This window comes from Rutilus rutilus (genome assembly GCF_951802725.1).
Source record: "Rutilus rutilus genome assembly, chromosome: 5".
Classification (NCBI taxonomy): domain Eukaryota; kingdom Metazoa; phylum Chordata; class Actinopteri; order Cypriniformes; family Leuciscidae; genus Rutilus; species Rutilus rutilus.
This window is the reverse complement of record NC_140213.1, coordinates 38,588,156-38,610,223: the sequence shown is the minus strand read 5'-3', so window position 1 is coordinate 38,610,223 and position 22,068 is coordinate 38,588,156. Positions and strand designations below refer to the sequence as shown.

The window sequence follows — 22,068 nt, the reverse complement described above, 5'->3', positions numbered from 1 at the left end:
ATTACAGCTAGTTTTGATGTAATTGCATTAAATGTAATTGCAAAAAATGTGTGTTTTTAATGTAACCTTCTCCCTTTAAATACTTTGGTCAGTGCAAAAATAATTTATGCAATTTTATATTATTTATTTGAAAGAATTTAAAGAGCAGTTTCATATCTATCATTATTGTTTAAAGTTGAGGTTGATATAGGATTTAGTAAATAATCAGTAATAAGTAATGCAACACTTTTTAGAGAGAGAAATTAGTACAGTAATCTATTTGCCCTGTTAGTTTTTTAGAGTATACCTTACCCAACACTGCTTGTATTGTACAGTTAAAGAAGGTTATTATGAGCATTATGATGTTTGAAGTAGATGTCATAACAAATATCAGTAGACCCAGGAAGATTTTAAAACGAGCGGTTCATTCATAAATCTGTAAGATCTTACCTTCATGCTGTGGAAATACAAACCGGAAGACAGAACAGAACAAGTGCAGCTCTGAAAAGGGGCGGGGCTACATGAGGTCTATATACTGTACTTTACAGTACACAATGGTGACTGCATATAATAAGTATATGGTATGGTTTCATAATAAAAACAAGCCTTTTTAAGCTTGAAAGAAAAGTTTATACTATTCACTTGATTTTACGTGCCGTTTTGTGTTTTTACGTACCGATCATTCTTTTTTTTTTTTTCTCTTCAAGCATATGGCCTTCAATTAAAAATTAAAAACACTTGATCTGCGGCAATCAGAATGGCTCCCTCTGCCAATGTATGGAAGAAGCTGGCTATTAAAAGGGCCTGTGAATGCTCAGACAAACATCAGCCCACATGCTTAATTACTCTGCCATGCAGGAATGCTGTTGATCTGCGTTAACAAACCCTATGGAACAAGCAAATTCCAGAAGTAACAAGGCAGTATAATGAACTTCTCAGCCCTGAGGCTCACATTAGCACTTGAGCGATGAGATTTGCCACATCACACTTCAGTTCATCAATTAAGCAGGAATCCAACAACAGATGGTCTTCATTAGCACAAGCAAACTGTAATGAGCAAACAGCTACTGATGTTTTATTTCTCATGTTTTTGAGTCATATACATTTAGAACTGCTAGTGCCGTCATAAAATGGGCCGGTTTTGTTGATGCACGGTTTGATGGGGTAAGCTCAGGGTACATAGCTGGCACTGTGGCCCCATTTTTTTTCTGTTCAAATGAAGTTTGTGAAATCATAAAAAGTGTCTGTGGATGATGTCATTCTTGGTTCCAACATGGGTTTTTGGAGTGCTAGGTTTACTAGCGTTTGGGAAACATTATAAAGTACAGTGGTTCACATTGAGAGAGCTTGTGCTTTCTCCAGCGTTCCTCTGCTCCCCGCCACCTTGCCATGGCGGCACACATTAAAAACACACTTTTATTAAAACATTCAGGACTTTGATGCTTTCATTTCACCCATTTGGGAATAGGATATTACCCCGTTCTTCGCCCTCCGAAGAAGTAGGCCTTTTTTTTTGGGATGAAGCGTGTTATGAATTGCACAATCGGTAAAGCATCCAACGGTGTTTCAGCGCTTGCGACCTATCTGGTCAGCTTCAACAGTTGATACCAAGACAAAACTACTGTTGTACCAGGCAATACCAACAGCGATCTATGCAGAATTCTGGGTGTAACTTGGTGCATTCAAGTTACAAACGAGGAAATTTTATGACAAAGTGAATCTAGGCATTTGCAGGATATTGTGGCGGAACATTGAATGCTAGTCATATTTTTCACCTACCAGATTATCGATACTCAAACACCACGTTGCAATGGGAGCTGTCAAAGAGCAAGTGGAAACAAGGCCGACCCTGTAAAACATGGTACCAAACATTCAGGGAAAACCTGCAAAACACTGGCGTCAGATAGGAAGATGTCGAGAATGCTTCTTCAGATAAGACTCTTTGGAGGAAGCTTGCTGCCTTATGCGCCTTGTGCTGAAGGAACCAATGATGATGATGATGATGATGGTGTTATGAATGCTTTGTTGTGCTAAGTCAATAATCTGTTATTGGTGGAGGGAATGCTTAGTGTGTTTAGGGCCTACATGCGAATGTTTTTGCCAGAGTGTGAGGACTGGGTTGTGCCAAGGTGTGAAAGTCTGCCTGGTGCCAGTTTATTTTGGCCCTCACTCTTTTTCTTCTGTATGTGTTGGCATCTTTTCTCACGCAGTATTATTCTTACTGTAATGGATCCTGGTTACTACTGCAGGCAATCCTGAGTGAAACTTTATGAATGTATAAACCTTTACATAAACATGCTGGCCGTAACAAGCCGAGTCTAATATTTTTATACACTTGGTTAAGATCACATTTTTACACTTTTTTACATTAGGTATCGCTACATTGATTTGGCTTCGGTGAAAGGTTGCATAGTTAAATGCACAAGAAATACTAGCTGTTATTCAGCTGTCTGATTTTCAGTGCTACTCGTGCTTCCGGAGTAGTTGTCTCTTATAGCAAACTTGGTAACAAACTCAATCTGTCTTAATCACAACTAATTATATTCTAATATATTATGGCCTGGTTTCACAGACAGGGCTTAGATTAAAGGAACACTCCACCGTTTTTTGAAATAGGGCTTATTCACTTTCTTTCCTACATTTAGATGAATGTGCTTTTTTGTCTCAGTGCATGCATTGTTTTAGTTTGACAGGGTCGGCGCTAGCTTAGCTTAGCATAATGAATGGAATCCTTTGTTGCCAGCTAGCATGTCCTGAGTAAAAGTGATAAAAAAAAACAAAAAAAACACCTAATTACTTCTTGTGGCCTGCGTGTTCACAACAAGTACAAATAGCGATGCAGATTAACACTAGGCGATTTCCTAGGCAGATATTGACTTATATATTAAGGACTATATTAGGGGGAAGCACAGGCGAAGCACTGCTACTTGGGCGTGATATCTCTGCGCCCAAGTAGCAGTGCTTTGCCTGTGCTTCCCCCTAATATAGTCCCAAGTCAATATCTGCATAGGAAATCACCTAGTGTTAATCTGCATCGCTATTTAGTAATTAGGTGGGTTTTTTTTTTTTTTATATAACTTTTACTCAGGACATGCTAGCTGGCAACAAAGGATTCCATTCATTATGCTAAGCTAAGCTAGCGCCGACCCTGTCAAACTAAAACAATGCATGCACTGAGACAAAAATGCATTTGCCCACCTATCTAAATGTAGGAAAGAAGGTGAATAAGCCCTATTTCAAAAAACGGTGGAGTGTTCCTTTAAGCCAGGAATAGGCCTTAGTTCAACTAGGATATTTACGTATAGCATTTATAAACATGCCTTAGAAAAAAACATTACTGGTGTGCATCTTGAGCCAATTCAACGGCTTGTAGTATACTGCATTATAATGCATTATAGTCTGGGACTAGGCTTCAGCCTTGTCTGTGAAAACGGGGGTAAATTTGATTATCTATAACAAATGTAACATCTTAATAAAATATAACTTAGTAAAACCAGGAAACCTCAAGCTGTTAAAAGCATAGAGTCCATAACACCATACCCTAAAACAGTTCGAATGAATCCCAGTGTGTCCCAGATTGTCCTTTTGCAAGTGTCCAAGAGTGAATACAATCCAAGTGATAGTCCAATTGCTTTTAACTGGAAAGGTAAAAATAAAACTCCACAGTCCAGGTTCGGTGATCTCCAGCACACTTGTTAGTGACCCTGTTTGTTGTTCTTCTTCTTCTTGTTTTTTTTTTATTATTGGCGGTTAGCAACTATTTCTTGTGCATTACCGCCACCACTGGACTGGAGTAAGGAACGGGAGTTACTGACTATTCTGTACTGGTGACCCTGGCTGTTTCTCAATTCCAAGAACGCAGAGAAGGGACTTGTGTTCTCGTGGAGACCGGTCTTGCCAAGCTTCCTTGGAAGAACGAACTCGAAACCGGCCGAAATGACTTCTGGGACACCAGGCGAGTACTAGCTCAAGTCTGCATTCGATGCATCCTCGGTATCAAGAACACATCCGGGTTCTTTCATGCGTTCTCTGTACTTGCGTTCTTGAGAATTTGGTCTGAACTTCGACGGTTAATGATGACGTAAAACGAGAACACAAGGACGCAAGATCGCTGAAGAACGCATATTGAGAAACACCCCCTGTTTGTTTGCCATGCTGCTTCCTTTATGCTGGCTATTTCCTGTTTCCTGTCATGTGATTAGTCACATGACAGGCAGACCCAGTAACATTTAAAGACATACACACATTAAATGGTTAAGAGGAATAAAAATGGATAAGAAAACAATTAAAACTCTATTATACATAAAATCATTGTAATAAATAGAGCGGTAAAACATGTATCTTATGTGACAGTGTCACAAGCGTAACATTTTTCCGGAATACACCTTAAGTTGCGGTGGCCACTGAAGCTACATGCCGAAGCAAACGTGCATAGCCCATTGCTAGTGTGATATTGCTTTGATTGATATGAACGGTGAGTAACTTATAGCCTGGCTAACGTCAGACCTCTTTCTCATTGAGACGTGGTCTGGGAACCACATGTTCATTTTCTCGTATTTGAGGCGTGGTTTACGAATGCCCAGAGCCGTTTATTGGGCGCTACGAATGTCTATCAAATGCGCCTGTACGTAGCTCATAGCCAATCGTTTCAATTATACCAGATGATGTATGTAGAGCGACAGAAATTCGACGAGGAAGAAGACGAAATAAACTCGCGTTCTAAACTACTTATCTAAGGCTGCATCGAAAGGTAACTGCTTCGGTGTGTCGCATAGACGTCGTCATCGTCTTGCTGCTCCCTCCCCGTTCTGTGATTGGTTCCCTTTTTGAGGGGAAAATCTGGTCCATGGTGTCCAGGCTGCCTAGCAGCGTGAATAAAATCGCGCTGCGCACAAGGCAGCATGGGGAAACCCAGGCTAAGTAACTTACATGTTATACATAATATTGTTACAGTTACCAACAAAAATAGTTTCAAACTAATATTCAAAGCAGGACTATACATTCAAACTAATCACTCAGGAATCCAAGGGTTGGCTAAGCTTGGAAAATGGTACTTTTCCCCATATCACAGACTTTTAAATGCCTCAAACAAATCGCTTGAATGTCTTTTAAAGTTTTTAAGCTGTGAACTTCCCAAACCTTTTTAAATCCAGCATTTAGTTGCTCCTCTGAAGCATCACTCCAGTTGCGGAACTTGTAAACACGGCTTTTGTTTCCTGGTGGACCGTTAAAGATTCCAGCACACTAGGCTCTCGGAACCAAGGGTGCAGGGATTTGTATTATTTTGAAGCACCCCCGGACGCCGCCATTGGCTAACGGAACCCCACCTGCAGTTAGCATCCCATTGACTCCCATTCATTTTGGCGTCACTTTGACAGCGAATAACTTCACATCTGAGGCGTTTAAAGACTCCATTTGTCCATTATTTATTTCTAAAGAAACACGAAAATGTATAAAAGGCTCCATTACCTTGTAGCTTACGTTATGGCCCTGTAGAAGCAGTTTTTGTAAAAGTAGGCTAACGATTGCGTCATAACCACGCGACTCTCTGTCGCACAGTAGGAAATTACCGTATGGACAGGAAGAGAAGCTCGCGGGCAATCGGGAGGACGTCGAGGCAAAATGACAAAGTAATTAATCAGAACACCTACAAAAAGTTTCTCCTGCTCCAAGATCATGGACAGCTCCTACTCACGCTCTCCGTCTCTGCGAGTTTCGGAAGGTAATGATTCAGATTGATCTTGGCACAGCCACTAGAAGACAGACGGTTTGCTCACGTCACATCTACGTCGTCGAGCTCAGTTTGAGTCTGCGCAGTACGCTGGACCCCCAGGAAGTAAAAGTTTCTAATGGGCTTCACTTTGTCTCCGTTGAATCCAATGGGGTCGCTGTGTCCATTTCTTTTACTGTCTATGCTCGGAACACCTGTTGAAGTCAGCCAATCCGATATAGACTTTTGCCTTCGTCCCAGTTCTCTTATACTGTTATATCAACTCTCCTTAGCCAATCAGATTCAAGAATCATAAATATATGTTGTATAATTGAAGATGTGGCGATTCCGCTTGCAACGTTATTGTCAAACATGACGTCAGCCCGAACCTAAGTCAACATCTAATTCAAATTAAACACAAAGTTTCATAAAGGTATCATTATAAGCAATTAATCTGCCAGTGAAGTCAAAAACAAAGTTTGGGTGGTTCACAGAAGGAACAGGTTGTCTTTCTCATCGGGGTTGCCTTTCCTCAGTGAACAAGCCTCTAATTTAGGGCCTAGAGGAATGTGTGTGTATGTATGTGTGCGACTGGGTTTAAATCAATCTGGCAGAGACAGTGCAATTAGAGGTTTTGACTTGGTTATCTGGCTCTCAAAGACAGACTGTCTCCATGACCCACTGAACAAATGCTGATAAAAAGCTGGAAAATATTATTCTTCACATAAGTGTGTCTCTGGTTTGGGCTCTGGTGACCCAGTCATATGGAGCTCAGCCTCGCCGTCTCTGCCGGTCAGGAAGAGAGATAGGAAAAAACACGCAACACTCAGATAACCAAACTATTGATCTGCATTCTGCGACGCCAGTCTCTAAAACCAACTATGTGATAGAGACACAGCGCAGGTGTCCTGATTTGATTCCCTTGTTCAAGTATTAATTAGTCGTGTTTCCCGGGACTTGTTTATGTATACAGGGACATTTCTGATTTATTAGTCACTTTTTAGTGTGTCTTTAAAGAGCCATTCCTGCCTTTCTGGGGTCGTGACTTCTGACAGCGGCGTGACAGAAAGCATGGGAGGAAAAGGTGCAGTGTGAGGAATGTTTACAGGCAAGCTTGGAAGAGCAATGTACTACAAACCTAAATTATTTCCAGATTTATTACTCGATCCACGGTTCCAAACTCAGAATCACATTGCAAAACATTTCATCTTAAACCTTTGCTCTTATAAATCTACCTAACATTTATTCAGTCCGAGTCAGTGTGTCATAAAAAACATAAAATATACAAATCTACATTTCATTTTGTGTGTGTGTGTGTGTGTGTGTGTGTGTGTGTGTGTGTGAAATGGCCTACATTCTTAAACCTGCCCTGAATTAAGGGCTCGTAGTTCTTTAGAGGAGCTGTTGAAGGCAAATGATGAAAGTTCTGTTATCATTTACTCACCCTCATGTTGTTTCAAACCTGTATGACCTTCTTTCTTCTGTTGAACATAAAAGGTTTTGTGTTTAGATTATCCATACAATGAAAGTCAGTGGGGTCCAAAACAGTCATTGAACCCCATTGGCTTTTTATTTTATGGACAAAATATGTGCGTCCTACAGAAGAAAGTCATATAGATTTGGAATGACATGAAGGTGAGTAAATTATGACAATTTTTATTTTAGGTGAACTATCCTTTTTAACTGTCCTTTCCTAGTGTGTTTGAGTAGACATCCCAATCGTACCATAGTAATGCAACTGTAACTTTTATTCCCTTGCATTCCTTAAGCTCCTTCATGGACCCAGAATAAGCCTTATCGGCAGGAATGTGATGGTGAAGCCAGGCCACTGACAGCCCTCCCCTTGGGGCATGAATTACCCTGACTGGTACAAAGAGAAGATGACACACGCAGCCTCGGGCCCCGTCTGCCTGGTCTACCTGTCTCCAATACAACCTAGTGAATCAGATTGCTTCCAATTAAAGATTCAACCATCTTTTTCCCCCAGTAACCACCGTGCTTTGTCTCATAGCAGAGACATGTCTTGTGGCATTTACAGAGAATGGAATGATTGTACAGTATTGACTATAGAGGGGTGGGGATGTGTAGCATTGAGTGAATAGATTATCTGCAGAATCCCCTCCACCCCCACTGCGTCCACGGGCCTAAGTGTGTGAGCCTGTTTCTCATTAGTATCTGTCCGTACTGAACTCCCTCGCAATTTCCTCATGGAGAATTAATGCCTTCTGCTCTTTGAATATATGACTGCTGTCACAGGCTGGTGCATTTTATTGTTATGTTGCATGTACTCTTTTTCTCCACTGATTTTCTTCAAACAGTCTTCCACACACTCCTCTATTCTAGCGTTTCTCAGACGTTTGTCTTCAAGAATATAATATATACCAAAAACGGATGGTCTCGCAGGAACACAGACCAGAAATAACCTTTTTTTTTATTATTATACCCTATTATACTGGATGTAATTTACCATTATTAGTAAAGTAACATCTATCTATCTATCTATCTATCTATCTATCTATCTATCTATCTATCTATCTATTTATCTATCTATCTATCGTTCTATCGTTCTATCTATCGTTCTATCTATCGTTCTATCTATCTATCTATCTATCTATCTATCTATCTATCTATCTATCTATCTATCTATCTATCTATCTATCTATCTGTCTATCTATCTATCGTTCTATCTATCGTTCTATCTATCTATCTATCTATCTATCTATCTATCTATCTATCTATCTATCTATCTATCTATCTATCTATCTATCTATCTATCTATCTATCTATCTATCTATCTATCGTTCTATCTATCGTTCTATATATCGTTCTATCTATCTATCTATCGTTCTATATATCGTTCTATCTATCTATCTATCTATCTATCTATCTATCTATCTATCTATCTATCTATCGTTCTATCGTTCTATCTATCTTTCTATCTATCGTTCTATCTATCTATCTATCTATCTATCTATCTATCTATCTATCTATCTATCTATCTATCTATCTATCTATCTATCTATCTATCTATCTATCTATCATTCTATCGATCTATCGATCTATCGATCTATTCTATCTATTCTAGCTATCGTTCTATCTATCACTCTATCTATCTACTATCTATCTATCGTTCTATCTATCGCTCTATCTATCTACTATCTATCTACTATCATCTATCTATCTATCTATCGTTATATCTATCGTTCTATCTATCGTTCTATCTATCGTTCTATTGTTCTATCTATCGTTCTATCTATCTATTTATCTATCTATCTATCTATCTATCTATCTATCTATCTATCTATCTATCTATCTATCTATCGTTATATCTATCGTTATATCTATCGTTCTGTCTATCGTTCTATCTATCTATCGTTCTATCGATCTATTCTATCTATCGTATCTATCGTTCTAGCTATCGTTCTATCGTTCTATCGTTCTATCTATCGTTCTATCATTCCATCTATTGTTCTATCTTTCTATCATTCTATCGATTGTTTTATCGCTCTATCTATCGTTCTATATATCGTTCTATCTGTCTGTCTGTCTATTGTGAGTGACAGACTCATTAAATAATTACATTTTCTTCTTCAACAAATGTATAAATGGCCGGGACATAACATACCATTTTTCTTTTTACTTAATTTTATATATTGAATAAATAAAATATATTACTTGTTATAACTATTACTTACTCATAAGTGTCCCATGAGGTGCTTGGACAATTGGATGGGAATGTATCTCTCGGTTGTGTTTAATTTGATATCCTCTCCCTCTGAAGTGTCAGTGCTGTACCAAGCTTGCGTGACCACTGGATTCTTACCCCGGGGTCTCCAGTGGTGCAGACAGTCTGCTTTGCTGGACATGTAAGAGCGGGGCAGGGGGACAGTGTGTGTGAACAGCTGGGCCCTGTTTTCAGCCCTCTGACTCAATTACCTCGTCCTCTTTGAAGAGCTCTTTTCTTACACACTTTCACATATGCAGCAAACATTAGGGTCAACAGAGTATACACTCCTAAAAACAAAGGTTCCGAAAGGGGTTTTTCAGAGAGACCATGGGTTTCCCAAAGAACCTTTCAGTGAACAGTTCTTAAAAAAAAAAAAAAAAATTCTTAGTGTAAAGAACATTCTAATAATCTAAAGAACCTTTTTCTTCTATAAAGAACCTTTTGTGATAAGGCTCCATGAATTCATTAAAGGTTCTTCATGGAATCATTGATGCGTGTTGTAGAGGATTTATTTCATACTTATTACTTAAAAATTATTTTAACAGTATTTTTATTGTATGCAATTGATTTATTTTACAATAAAATTTCATGCATTGTCTTTACAATATGAAACCAAAGCAAATGAATTTAAAACTCTAATATATAATATATAAAGCAATATTTAAAAATATTTTTGACTATGTAAAGGCAACATTTAAAGGTGAACTAAGTAACTTTTTTACCTTAACTGAACAGCTTCGGAGTCATTGGAATGGTTATATTACTTATTTCGGGTTGAATGGTGGTCGTTTCGCACCCCCCTGGTGCCCGTGAGCGGAAAATTCGCACTTGCAACTTTGAGACGGCGGGCCGCCGCGGCAGGAAGTATCGCGTGATATCAGGTCTCGCGATGTAAACAACTGCTTTACGGCCAAAAGAAATCTGCTCAAATACTGTCATTATTGCGCTCCCTCACGTTGTCCGAACCCGAAGGAAGAAGACGTTTTAAAGAATGTCCCATCTGCTTTGATGTCGTTGATCTACTAGCCTTTGGTGTCTGAGAATCACCAAAGAGTTTTTACAACAGTGTTGTCAAATATCTATTCCGAAGCTGTGGGGGGAGCTCTAGAGAGAAACCTGCGAGCAAAAAGCGAGAATACAGCGAAGAAATCCCGAAGCTACTGAGTGCTGCTTTAACATGTAGTCATTGCAAAATTGGTATACAACCCCTAACTTTTGTAGGATAGAGGAGGAATTATTCAGCGACAACCTCAGGAAATAACTTTTTATGATAAAAAAAATTATGATTTTGACAACATATGTTTTTACATTACTTTAACTCACCAAGATAAGCAATTTTCCACTTTTTTTATGTTATATACAAGATCATTCAACTCATTTTAATGTAATTTAATTTAAGTAATTTAAGTTGAAATGACTTAAATATCCAAATTGATTGTACTTAAAAATGTAAGTACAAAATATTCTAATAATATGTAAATTACGCTGATTTGTATTTAAAATAGGCTTTGTTTTTACAGACATCATGTCCATGAAACCACTAATGTCTTTCCTTGGCCAAAAACATAATCTTAATGCCATTCCTTGTATACTTTTTTGCATAACTCTCATCATTTTCTCTTGAAAATGCTCTCTTTTCATTTATCATCAAGTGACTGGAATTGAGAAACGAATTAATCACTGCCAAAGACATTTGAATGCCAAATCTCTCCAGGCTTACATGGTGTTGGACAGAAAACAAAACTTGCTTTATCATTGTTTGAAAGGTAAAACTTTGCCTCGGGTGAAACATTTTATTTGAACAACATTAGTGTATTGCAATAGCCAGTGAATGAAGTCACTAATCATTTATCACAGAACCTCCTGCAGGCACAAAATTGCACAATATGATCATAAAGAAACAGTCGAACAATACGGTCTGAAAAAGCACTTCCTGAATTAACAGTATAGCTTTAATTTTAAAAATAGTGGCATTTTTCAGATATTCTAGCTAAACTGCTACCTGTCAATGGACAGGTGGGTGAAAAGCTATCATTAGTACTGTGAGTGGGGCTTTCACAGATTTTTCAGTAAAGTGTGAGAATGATTGAACATGGAGTGCAGTGCTGCAATAACAGTTTTCTTTGCCCTGTCTGACGTGTGATTAAGTTACAAAAGAGAATGTATTTGCAACAGGTGCCTCTAATACAGAGCAGGCGTGAGGGGCTCCATGCTCTCTCTCTCTCTCTCTCTAACCTCCATGAACCTGCCAGGGAAATCCGATTCCCACTTACACACAGGCAAATACTACTCTTAGTCACAGAGCAAGGGGCATAAGTAGAGGACAGGTGTGTGTGTACATCACTGTGTGACTAATACTGGACGTTTGGGATGGTTCATGATTAAATCTGATGATTTTTCATTTATTTATAGTTTAAAGGTAGGGTAGGTAATCCTTTTTCTAAAAAAAAAACATTCCAAATTTGTTTAAACTGTCTTTATATACCAATACATAATTAAAATGTAAGTACTCTGAAAAAGAAAATATAAAAATCGAGTGACTGTAGACCTTTTAATCTGCAATAAACACAGCTCATTATTTCCATTCACTCCCACCCCCTCCCTTCTGAGCTCCTTCCAAAGCCACGGCCCCAAAACACATGAACGCGCGACGCCAAACGCTCAGGCTCAGCTGGAAGACGCATTTATTACCTGAGACGAGTGGAGAGGAAGGAGCGCAGTACATACAGTGACATCATGTCAGAATCACATGTAATAAAATACCTAACTTTATCACTATGAATATAAACAAATAAGATTTATTTTAGTACTCACTATCAAGCTAGCATATCGATAATGGTAAAGTTTCATTCGGTAACGAGCTATATTTATAAGGCAAAACTAAAAACAGGTTGCATTGATACACGTTTTTCCATTACCATCAGTTACACTGTGATGAAGGTGAATTTCGTGTAAGATTCATAACATATACGGTGTTTTGCATGTAAGAGTTTCCATGATGAAAACATTGTTGACTCTAATGAAGACTAACGTACACTCCGAGTCCGGAGACAAGTACCGCATCGTCGGTTCGAGGACAGGTCCGGGGTTGAGGGCGAAGCAGAGGAGGTCGTTCAAGAGTGCGGGCAGGGTCCGAGGAAGTAGTTTTTGCCTTGTTTGCCTTCGCTGACTGCATATGCAGGTGCTTTGAGCTGAATATTTCCGGGAACGGTGACATGTGATGAGTGCATGCAGGGCAGCGCGCGCAGTGGGGCTCGGGCACGAGACATGAAGGCATCTGATTGGTTCTTTACATTCGCACCGAATGGCAGTGATTGGTCAGAGTTTTTACTGTCCTGCAGCTGCTACAGAGGTCAGATTTTTTTCATTCCTTTTTCTAAACACATAATGTATTGACTACTATCAGGATGGAAGGACCATTTCACCCAGTATAAAAAAAAGTGTTTCTGAACAGGATTACCTACCCTACCTTTAATAAGTGTTCACTTTATGCCCATGTTACAGTTTTTCTCAGTCGCTTTGGTGCATTTCTCACGTCACTATTTACATTTGCACCACAGTTAATGCAGTTCTCAAAACAATTAGTACAAACTGCAAAACCTAGTTGATAACCTGCAAAAGCGTGTCACTTGCTCAAAATGGGTAGCTCATTCCTCAAAAGCAAGTATTCATGTCAATGAAAGTGTCAGTGTCATCAAGATGAAAAGTCCTGACACCATTGTTTGTGAACAAGATAGTCAAATGGCTTTGTCATGTTTTCATTATGACAGTTTACTCTGTAAATGTTTTCCAATGCAAAAAAAGTCAGATCTTGGTGACACCACCTGAAAATGCTCAAGACAGCACTATATACTATTTGCACAGTCATTTGAAAAATACAGTAAAGTTACACATTACTGTATTTACAGTTTTTCTCAGTCGCTTTGGTGCATTTCTCACATCACTATTTACATTTGCACAACAGTTAGTTCAACCTCCACGACATTTAGTCATTTGTGCACATCATATTAGCAGTTTCTCATTCCTTCCAACAAAATGCAAATACTTTTCATCAATTGCTTTCATACAACTCTCTGCTGTTTTATAACATTATCATTTGCTTATGTCATGTCAGTCAAAATTAACTATACTTGTGAATGCTGAATAGTCATTCCATATAAAACTAATAGTCCTCATTTCATTGCTTAAGTCATTACATACAAAAATGTTGAACTAGTTGTCAAAATCTGTCAAGCAAATTTTACAATTTTTTTTTAATCTTTTTTTTTTTTCTGAAAATGTCTCCTAATTTGAACAATTTGCAATTGAGCAAGAGATGATATTCGCTGTGATGTAATGAAATTATGTGGCCAGACAGAGAGGAACGTCTGGATGTGCATAAATGATTACAGTACTATGTATGTTGTATGTTCAGTTCCAATATGTACTGCAATATTGTTTACAGTTGTGCACAGCTCTACCCAAAGGGAGTTTATGTTTGTTGTAAATAAGGGTGTATTTTTTCTTTTGCACAATGCTGTGAACAAATTAGAATTGCAAAGAGCATAAAATGTGAAACATACATATTCAGTGTCTTGTACTCAGGTACCTCACTGAATACAGTAATGTGTAACTTTACTGTATTTTTCAAATGACTGTGCAAATAGTATATAGTGCTGTCTTGAGCATTTTCAGGTGGTGTCACCAAGATCTGACTTTTTTGCATTGGAAAACATTTACAGAGTAAACTGTCATAATGAAAACGTGACAAAGCCATTTGACTATCTTGTTCATAAACAATGGTGTCAGGACTTTTCATCTTGATGACACTGACACTTTCATTGACATGAATACTTGCTTTTGAGGAATGAGCTACCCATTTTGAGCAAGTGACACGCTTTTGCAGGTTATCAACTAGGTTTTGCAGTTTGTACTAATAGTTTTGAGAACTGCATTAACTGTGGTGCAAATGTAAATAGTGATGTGAGAAATGCACCAAAGCGACTGAGAAAAACTGTAAGCTGACTTACTGTAACTTGTTGTAATGATTGAGTTGTCAGTCTACATTTTATGAAGTGTTAGTAATTTGAACATTATAAAGTAAGATGTTAAATGTATAGCATTGCGTTTTTATTTTATTTTCAGTTTTGCATGTTTGTGTTTTATGTTGCATTGTTAATGTTTATTGCATTATTTTAATAAGTAATGCTTAAATGTACCACCCTGTAATGCTTAAATACATTGTATATGTATCTTAATGGTCCAGGTTTTTTTTACCATGAATATTATAAAGTAAGATTTTTTTCTTATTTAGAGCTAGTTTCATGAAGAGTTAAACACCTATAAATGAATACGTATTTGCTTTAATTTTCTTTATTATAATTTTTGATATAGGTATATTTTGGTAAAACTTTATAATAACTTTCATTAATAAATCATTAACAAACATGCTTAACAGATAATTAGTTAATATTTATTCACTAGACATTTGAGATGATGTGCTTGTTAATGTTTACTAATGAACTTATTAAACATTACATCATGATTAACAGATCATTATTTAATGTAGACTGAAGTGCTAAAAAATGTCATTAAACTTTCAATTCATATGATCAAGCATTTTTTTTAAAATCTTCAAATGATTTTGACATGGTTTACAATGATTAAAAGAATCAGTAATAAATCATTAAGAAACATTATATAACGCTTAACGGATTTAGTTAACAGATCATTATTTAATGTAAATAAAATGTTAATAAATGTCATTTAATTTCAATTAATAAATGACCTATGCACTTTTTTACATTTACAAATGTTACTTAATTAGTCGTTTTAAGCACAATTAAACACTATTCATGTTAATATTCTTCATCAACTCATAACCACGGTCTACCAAGTTATACATTTGGTATTCATTTTTTTGTGGTGTATGCACTTATACTATTCACACATTTTTACAAATCATTTATTAATTATTTGTTCATGTTTTTGCAATACCCAATCTAAAGTTGAAACTATATTCATTATTTGTAAATGTTCATAAATGTTTGCTAATCATTTAGTACCTTTATAGGCAGTCATCTCAATGGCAAAAGTGTCCCAAATGACCTGAATTCACCTTTTTTACACATCTTTTCAAATTATTTTTTTAATTATTTGTTCATGTTTTGCAGTACCCAATCTAAAGTTGAAACTGTTTATCATTTTTAATGTTTATAAATGTTTACTATTATGGGCATTGGACTTTTAGCTACTGTAACAATGTTTGTGTAAAAGATGGTTAGGTTTAGCTAAATGCTTGCTAAAGACAAAACACATTGTTTTTGTTATTATAATTTGGGTGCAAAACATGTTTTTATCACTATAACTTTATCCTTAAACAGGATATTCTTGGATCATACATCAACAGGAGAAAGCTCTTGTTCATTTATTAAAACAATGTTATATAAACAGTTTGAACCATGTTTCCTTAGTAATCAAATTGACCCCTGTACTGTAAAAAGAAAAAATCATATCAATAAGTTATGTTTTTACATTGCTTTAAATCATTAAAATAAGTTTGTATAATTTTTTTTAAGTCAGTTTAATGTGATTAAAGTTTAAATGAAAAATTTAAGGCAGCAACTTTTTTTTTTTTACAGTGTTGTTGACCCCTTAATCAAACCCATACCACCCTGTATCACACTTCAATAGCTTCAAAAGGGTTTTGCAATAGAACATGAACAAAATAAGTACATTGTACCTCAAATTTTTTTGTACATTTTTTTTTTAACACAGGTATAGTTAAAGACACCTATATAAAGTCTGACCAGTCATATTGTTTATTTTTCAGTTGAACATCTGGATCACTCATTGCTACCAAACGCCTTTTTGCATTTTGTACACCTGCAAATGCAAGAAAGTCCATTAGGTAATATATGAACTGAAGTTTACTGACATTTGTAAGCATTTTGATTTACATTAAATAATGATCTTTTGATAATGATCACATTATCTCATATTTCCAGCTATTTTAATATTTAATGATCCATTAAACATTATGTAGTGTTTGTTAATGATTTATTAATGAAAGCGTTACCTATATTTTTCATTTTAGGATACTTGGAGTTCTTATTGGTTGATTTGGATTGGAATTGGATCTCCTCCCACACAGTTTAATTTCACATCCTCTTGATCACTTGATAAATAAGGCTGTCAGCACAAGTCCATTGTTAAGACTGTATTTACATAGCTTGTTGCCGAATAAGCGTGTCAAATACTGTGCTCTGCTTGTTGGCAAGCTGCCGGGAAATTTATTTCATTCACTGTCAATTGTAACAACAGTGGGCGAGTCTATTTGTGTTTTTTTTTTTGTTTTTTTTTGCCTCTTCTATCCAATCCCTGTCTCCAGGGGGCATGTCGTAAATGTTGGGGAACCAATCGGCAGGGTTTATTGCTGAACTTTTGCTACTTTGAGCACGTTAATACACTGAGAGTCGTCGCCCCGCCTGCTCTACTCCAGCCAGTCTTTAACCCTTTATGTGCATGAGTGAACAAAATACAAAATAGCACAGAAAAGTGATAGTTTGAATATATATATATATATATATATATATATATATATACACACATATATTACTTTATTTTAAGGTGTCTTTGTTACAGTGTAATTATATATTTAAGTAGGCTACTGAGTAATATTAATCAACTATGTGCTATAGGATTAGGGTATTAGGGTTTGGTTGAGGGTTAGTTGCATGTAATTATACATAATTTACTGTTATTACTATGGTAAGTACATATTACATATGTAACAAGGACACGGTAAAATAAAGAGTTACCATGTTAAAGGGATACCATACCAAGTAGCCTATACATTAAAATTGAAATGACTCAAACCAAAAGGTCAAAGAACAAGGTGCATTGGGTTTACATCTCAGGGTAAGGATAGTATTATTTTTAAGTTTTTTTTTTTTTTTTAAAGGGGGGGGGGGGGGGGGGGGGGGGTTAATTGCACCTCACAGTCTCTGCATGACCCATTGCGAGAATTCACACCCGAATGAGAGTCGCTTGCACCTCATGAGGTCATTCTATGGAATTTGCAAGCTTCCCAGTCCACTGAAAATTCCTCATGTGCAGGTAATGCACACTTTGCGTCACACTAACAAAAACTGTTGAATCTGATTTGGATGTATTTGCCAGGTACTTTTATGAGGAACATGGCAGTTATTGATATAAGACAGATATTAGATATGTAGAAAATAAGAGCAGTTCTCAACTATAAATTAAAAGAAATGCAAGAAATTCAGCTAAATAGTGTACAAGTTATCAGTGGTCCTTAGAAGATACAAATGTTTTTACTCAGTAATTCTTGCTAATTAAAAAGAATAAATAATGGATAATGAAATGAATAGCACATTTGAGAAATGTCACTAAGATGTATCATAAAAAGCTGTTTTATTCTACATGGAGAAGGTTGCCCCTTCATGGGCACCTTCATGTTGACACCACGTCATCCATGTGAATTAAATACTACAAGTAATAGTAATAAAAATAATAATGGGCTACTAAAACCGTAGCATTACAGCCACCACATTGCTAATTCTCTTTTTTTCCATATTTTCATGTGTAATATGAGAAAATATAGACAAAAATAAAGATAAACAAACTTAATGCATCCAAGCCTATAGGTGTCAGTATAATGTCCAAAACGTATGGTACTTTTGCAGTAATTAAGAGGCTGCTAAATATAAATCAAAACTTTCTGAGTGCACCTTTAAAGACTTTGAACGGTTTGTTATTATCCTGTGCAGATCCCATTGTAGAATGTCGTATGCATATATTAGATGATCTTTTGTATTAAAAAAAGAAGAACGGTAAGTTGTAGAGTGTAGACACATGCAAACAGCTTCCGACTCCACAAAACTCGAAATAAAGTTATGACCGCAGTAAAGTCGCATTGACATCATCTTGGAAATGTTTGTTAAATAATTCTTGGATTTTTACATTAGTTCTAATTTACTCGCAATTCTTCTTCTGCTTAGAATAAACAATCATCTTAGGATATATGAAGAAATAGAAGTAGATGGATGTTACGCCTTTAAGAGTTAAGAAACTTGAAACCTTGTTTGCGCAACAATCAGTGCAGCTCAGAGCCGCCAAAGTGTCTAGACTAGCACATGATGGTAGTCAGCCAATGGCTCCATCGCTCTCCTCGGGGGCCCTATGTGTGTGTGTGTATGTGTGTGTGTGACAGGGAGAGAAAAAAAGGAAAAAGGGAGAGAAACGGAGAAAGAGAGAGAGATCTGGGTTGCAGTTTGACCAGGTCTGAACACGGAACCAGAAGCACACTATAAGTCCACGGATTGTTCCTTTTTCTGGCCCCGGCGCGCGCATAAGGATATTTTTGGATCGCAAAAAAAGAGTGCGCTGGAATAGTGGAAAACAACCGGAATAGTGAATTCTGTGAGGAATTGTCTGTGGATTTAATTCGCCGAGGAGCAGCTTCATTCATGTCACCAGACCCGCTGTTGAAGAGTGGATTTGAACGTGTTTCAAAGTCCGAAAACATTTGAGAGCGCGCGACTAGTGTAGCCTTTCGCGTAGCCTTTTTTTTTTTTTTTTTTTTTTTTTTTTTACAACAAATGTATTTGCTGTAGTTAAAACCCTTAGTGCATTTAAAATCTAAAAACTTTCCAAACGGTGTTCACATGTAGGCTACTGACAGCGTTCTTCTAGGATGAATGCGTTTCTGTGTAGCCTTGCGGTTGTTTGACGTTTTCTGTTTTTAATGCAATATAACATTGTGCCTTCAAAACTAATGTTGTGGTTTTGCCACCAATATATGGTGCTCGGCTGTGTGCACGCGCTGCACGGCATTCGACCAACATTAATGTTGCACGAGCTCAGAAATAGTTTTAAATCGCTAAGATCTGAACGTAAATAACTCATCTAGAGTTTCAAGTTGTCGTATGTTCAGGACGAAACGCTCAGGTCTTGTGCGGCGACTCTGGAGAAGCCGTTTGATTCCAGATAAAGAGGGGGGCGATGGATATGGCAAAAGCGGCGAGGGGTCTCGAGACGATCTGCTTGGCACCAACCCAGAGAAAATTCCCAAGACGGAGTTCAGACCGATGACCCCGAGCGGGTCGCCTGGCGTGGACTATGGGGAAGTGTGTACGAGGAATCCCACTGAGAGCAGCGGTGGTGGCACCTCAGGGGGCGTTTTGGACCAAGATGGGGGTACGGTGTGTACGATGGGAAGCCCTCGGTCTGTGCAGGACAGCGATTGTAGAACAGTCACTTGCTGTTTATTTAAAGATCGGGACCATCATTCTGGATCTAGAAACCCGGAGCCTGGCTCGTGCCAGTTCGTGCTGAGGAACATTGGTTCTTCTCGGGACCCCGGTCCTCTTGAGAGCCAGGAGACGAAACCTCGCTCCGTCATGGAGCAGGAGCTCAAGACCGCCACCTATTCGCTATTAAAAAGGCTAAAGGAGAAAACCTTGGATACTTTGTTGGAAGCCGTGGAGTCCAAAGGAGGGATGCCGAGCGACTGCGTGATGGTATCGCGGACCGAGCTGCGGTTAGGCGGCCACATGGCTCCTCCACAGCTGCTCATCTGTAAGCTTTATCGGTGGTCAGACCTGCAGCACACGGCCCAGCTTAAAGCGCTCTGTGAGTGCAAGAGCTTCGGAGCTCAGGACGGTCCGGTGGTGTGCTGCAATCCATATCATTACAGCCGACTCTGTGGGCCAGGTAAGCGAAGATCCCTCTGGCGATTATTATGTCTAAAACTTCAGCTATATTTCTCATTATTATGCTTTGCTTTACACCTGCTGCAACGCCAAAGCTCTTTCCTCAGGGTTTCCCCAACAGTTGCATTGGAGCTGTGTTGTTACAGTGATTCATATACTACAGAATGCCATTGATAAAATTGAGTGCAGTAGCAAAGAAGAATTTAGCGTTGCTTTTCAGTGTAAAAAAAAAAAAAGGCTAATGTTATTATTAAAAAGTAAGCAATTACGTTTCAGTGCTTTAAATGTACAGTATTGACAACAGTGACTTAAATAATTACATTTTGAATTTGCACATTATAATGTATACAAGCTCTGTACTGTACTGTTTTTATTTTCTGCTTCTTCATTATTTCCCAACAATCAAGTTGTTACCAGGAAACTACATTGGCAGAAATAAAATACAAACATAATTAACCTACATAAAAATGCATGGCGGTTTTAATCGTCTTAATTGCAGCTACTGAATTGAAGATAGACAGCATTTGTTACCTTATCCTTGATACAATTACTCTACTGGGTTTATGAATTTTTTTGCTGGTCAATAGGTAATATTCTCCAATTAGTTGCCTCAAATAGTTGAGCAGTAGAATAATTGGTTAGAGTGTAGTTATTATAGCCTATATAGGCATTTTTTTTTATTTATTTTTTTTTGAGAATTGTCCTTGAGAACACTGTCTGTGTGGCCTAAAAGATCTTAAATCTAAGACCAAGCGGTTCAAGAAGCTTAAAAAACATTTTCAATCCTACCAGGTCCTTAGTCATTTAGCAATAATAGGCTATTGTCAACTGCTGGATTATTTCCTCTCACAAGGCCCATAATCACCAATAATTGTTAATCTCTACATATCAGATGTTATTGTGACATGTTTAGTCTATCTCAACCAAATCTCCAGTCTCAAAAAAGTAAAATTCCAACAGATTGATGGGTTAACGGTTAGAATTCCTAGCATTCATTGACAGTATAGATTGGCATCTTGTGAAGATACCATTGGGAACCTGAGGCACTTGGCAACCTATAAGTCAGTTTTTCCATAATAAATCCTCACATATTAAGAGATACTTTTTAATCAAAGGCTTCAAGCTGACAATTACACTCTTTGCTCAGCGTTTTATTGGAGTTTCTCAGAGCAGAGACGCTTGAGGGAGACAGCAGCCCCTCTCTCTCCCCTCTGTTCTCTGTAGAGACACACATAGCTCACAGGCGCTCATGCGTGTCCCCATGAAGATGGTATTTCTTTCATGCGATTGAACAACAGAGCCCTCTCAATCTTCAAACTCCATCAATGGCTGTGACGGGTTTTTTCAAGGTTAATTTTCACAGACGACGTTAAAGAGAGAAATCCTATTGTTCAGGTGTTGCCCTATGCCCGTGAGAGCATTTATCACGTAGCCTAAAACAGTGTTTAAGCAAACATGTCCATGTATTTAGCAAGGGCTATAAAGAAACTATCTTTTACTATCAATGTTTAGCGATACATACTTTTATTTTGCTTTGTGTTTGTTGTAGCTTTATAAGATGGCAGTGTTTAGGCTACGTTTCCTTTTTTTGCAAAGACTTTATCGCTTTGAAATGATATCAGTTTCAAGTTGCACTTTAAAAGTCGCTTTTTTCCCGAGGAGGACCCCTCATGCTATTTAGGTGAAGGAGTGGCGGTAATATACAGTTTGCATACAACTGGCGCCAGACTGACTCGCTGTGTATCTGAGTGACTGAGTTTAGGATCCTGGCAATTACTGCCGCCACTCTTAAAGAGACAGTCCACATTATGCTTTTCTTTTTCCCCCACTACCATAAGGCGAGGTCATTACTTGTCCAGAGACATTTTTTCCCCCCTTTGTGCCGTCGAACTTTTAGTGGTTTCCATTGTTACTAGATGAGGTTTTGCGATTTTTAA

The 22,068-nt window shown here is 37.6% G+C and overlaps 1 protein-coding gene across 1 annotated transcript in view; it reads left to right on the top strand.

Moving 5' to 3' along the window:
* The first annotated feature begins 18,631 nt into the window (after positions 1-18,631).
* smad6b (SMAD family member 6b) overlaps positions 18,632-22,068 on the top strand; it is a 35,843-nt gene continuing 32,406 nt past the window's right edge. Inside the window, exon 1 of the mRNA XM_084409829.1 lies at positions 18,632-20,132. Within this exon, the coding sequence (XP_084265955.1) occupies positions 19,346-20,132 (787 nt within the window). The 5' untranslated portion in view covers positions 18,632-19,345. The remainder of the gene's footprint in view (positions 20,133-22,068) is intronic.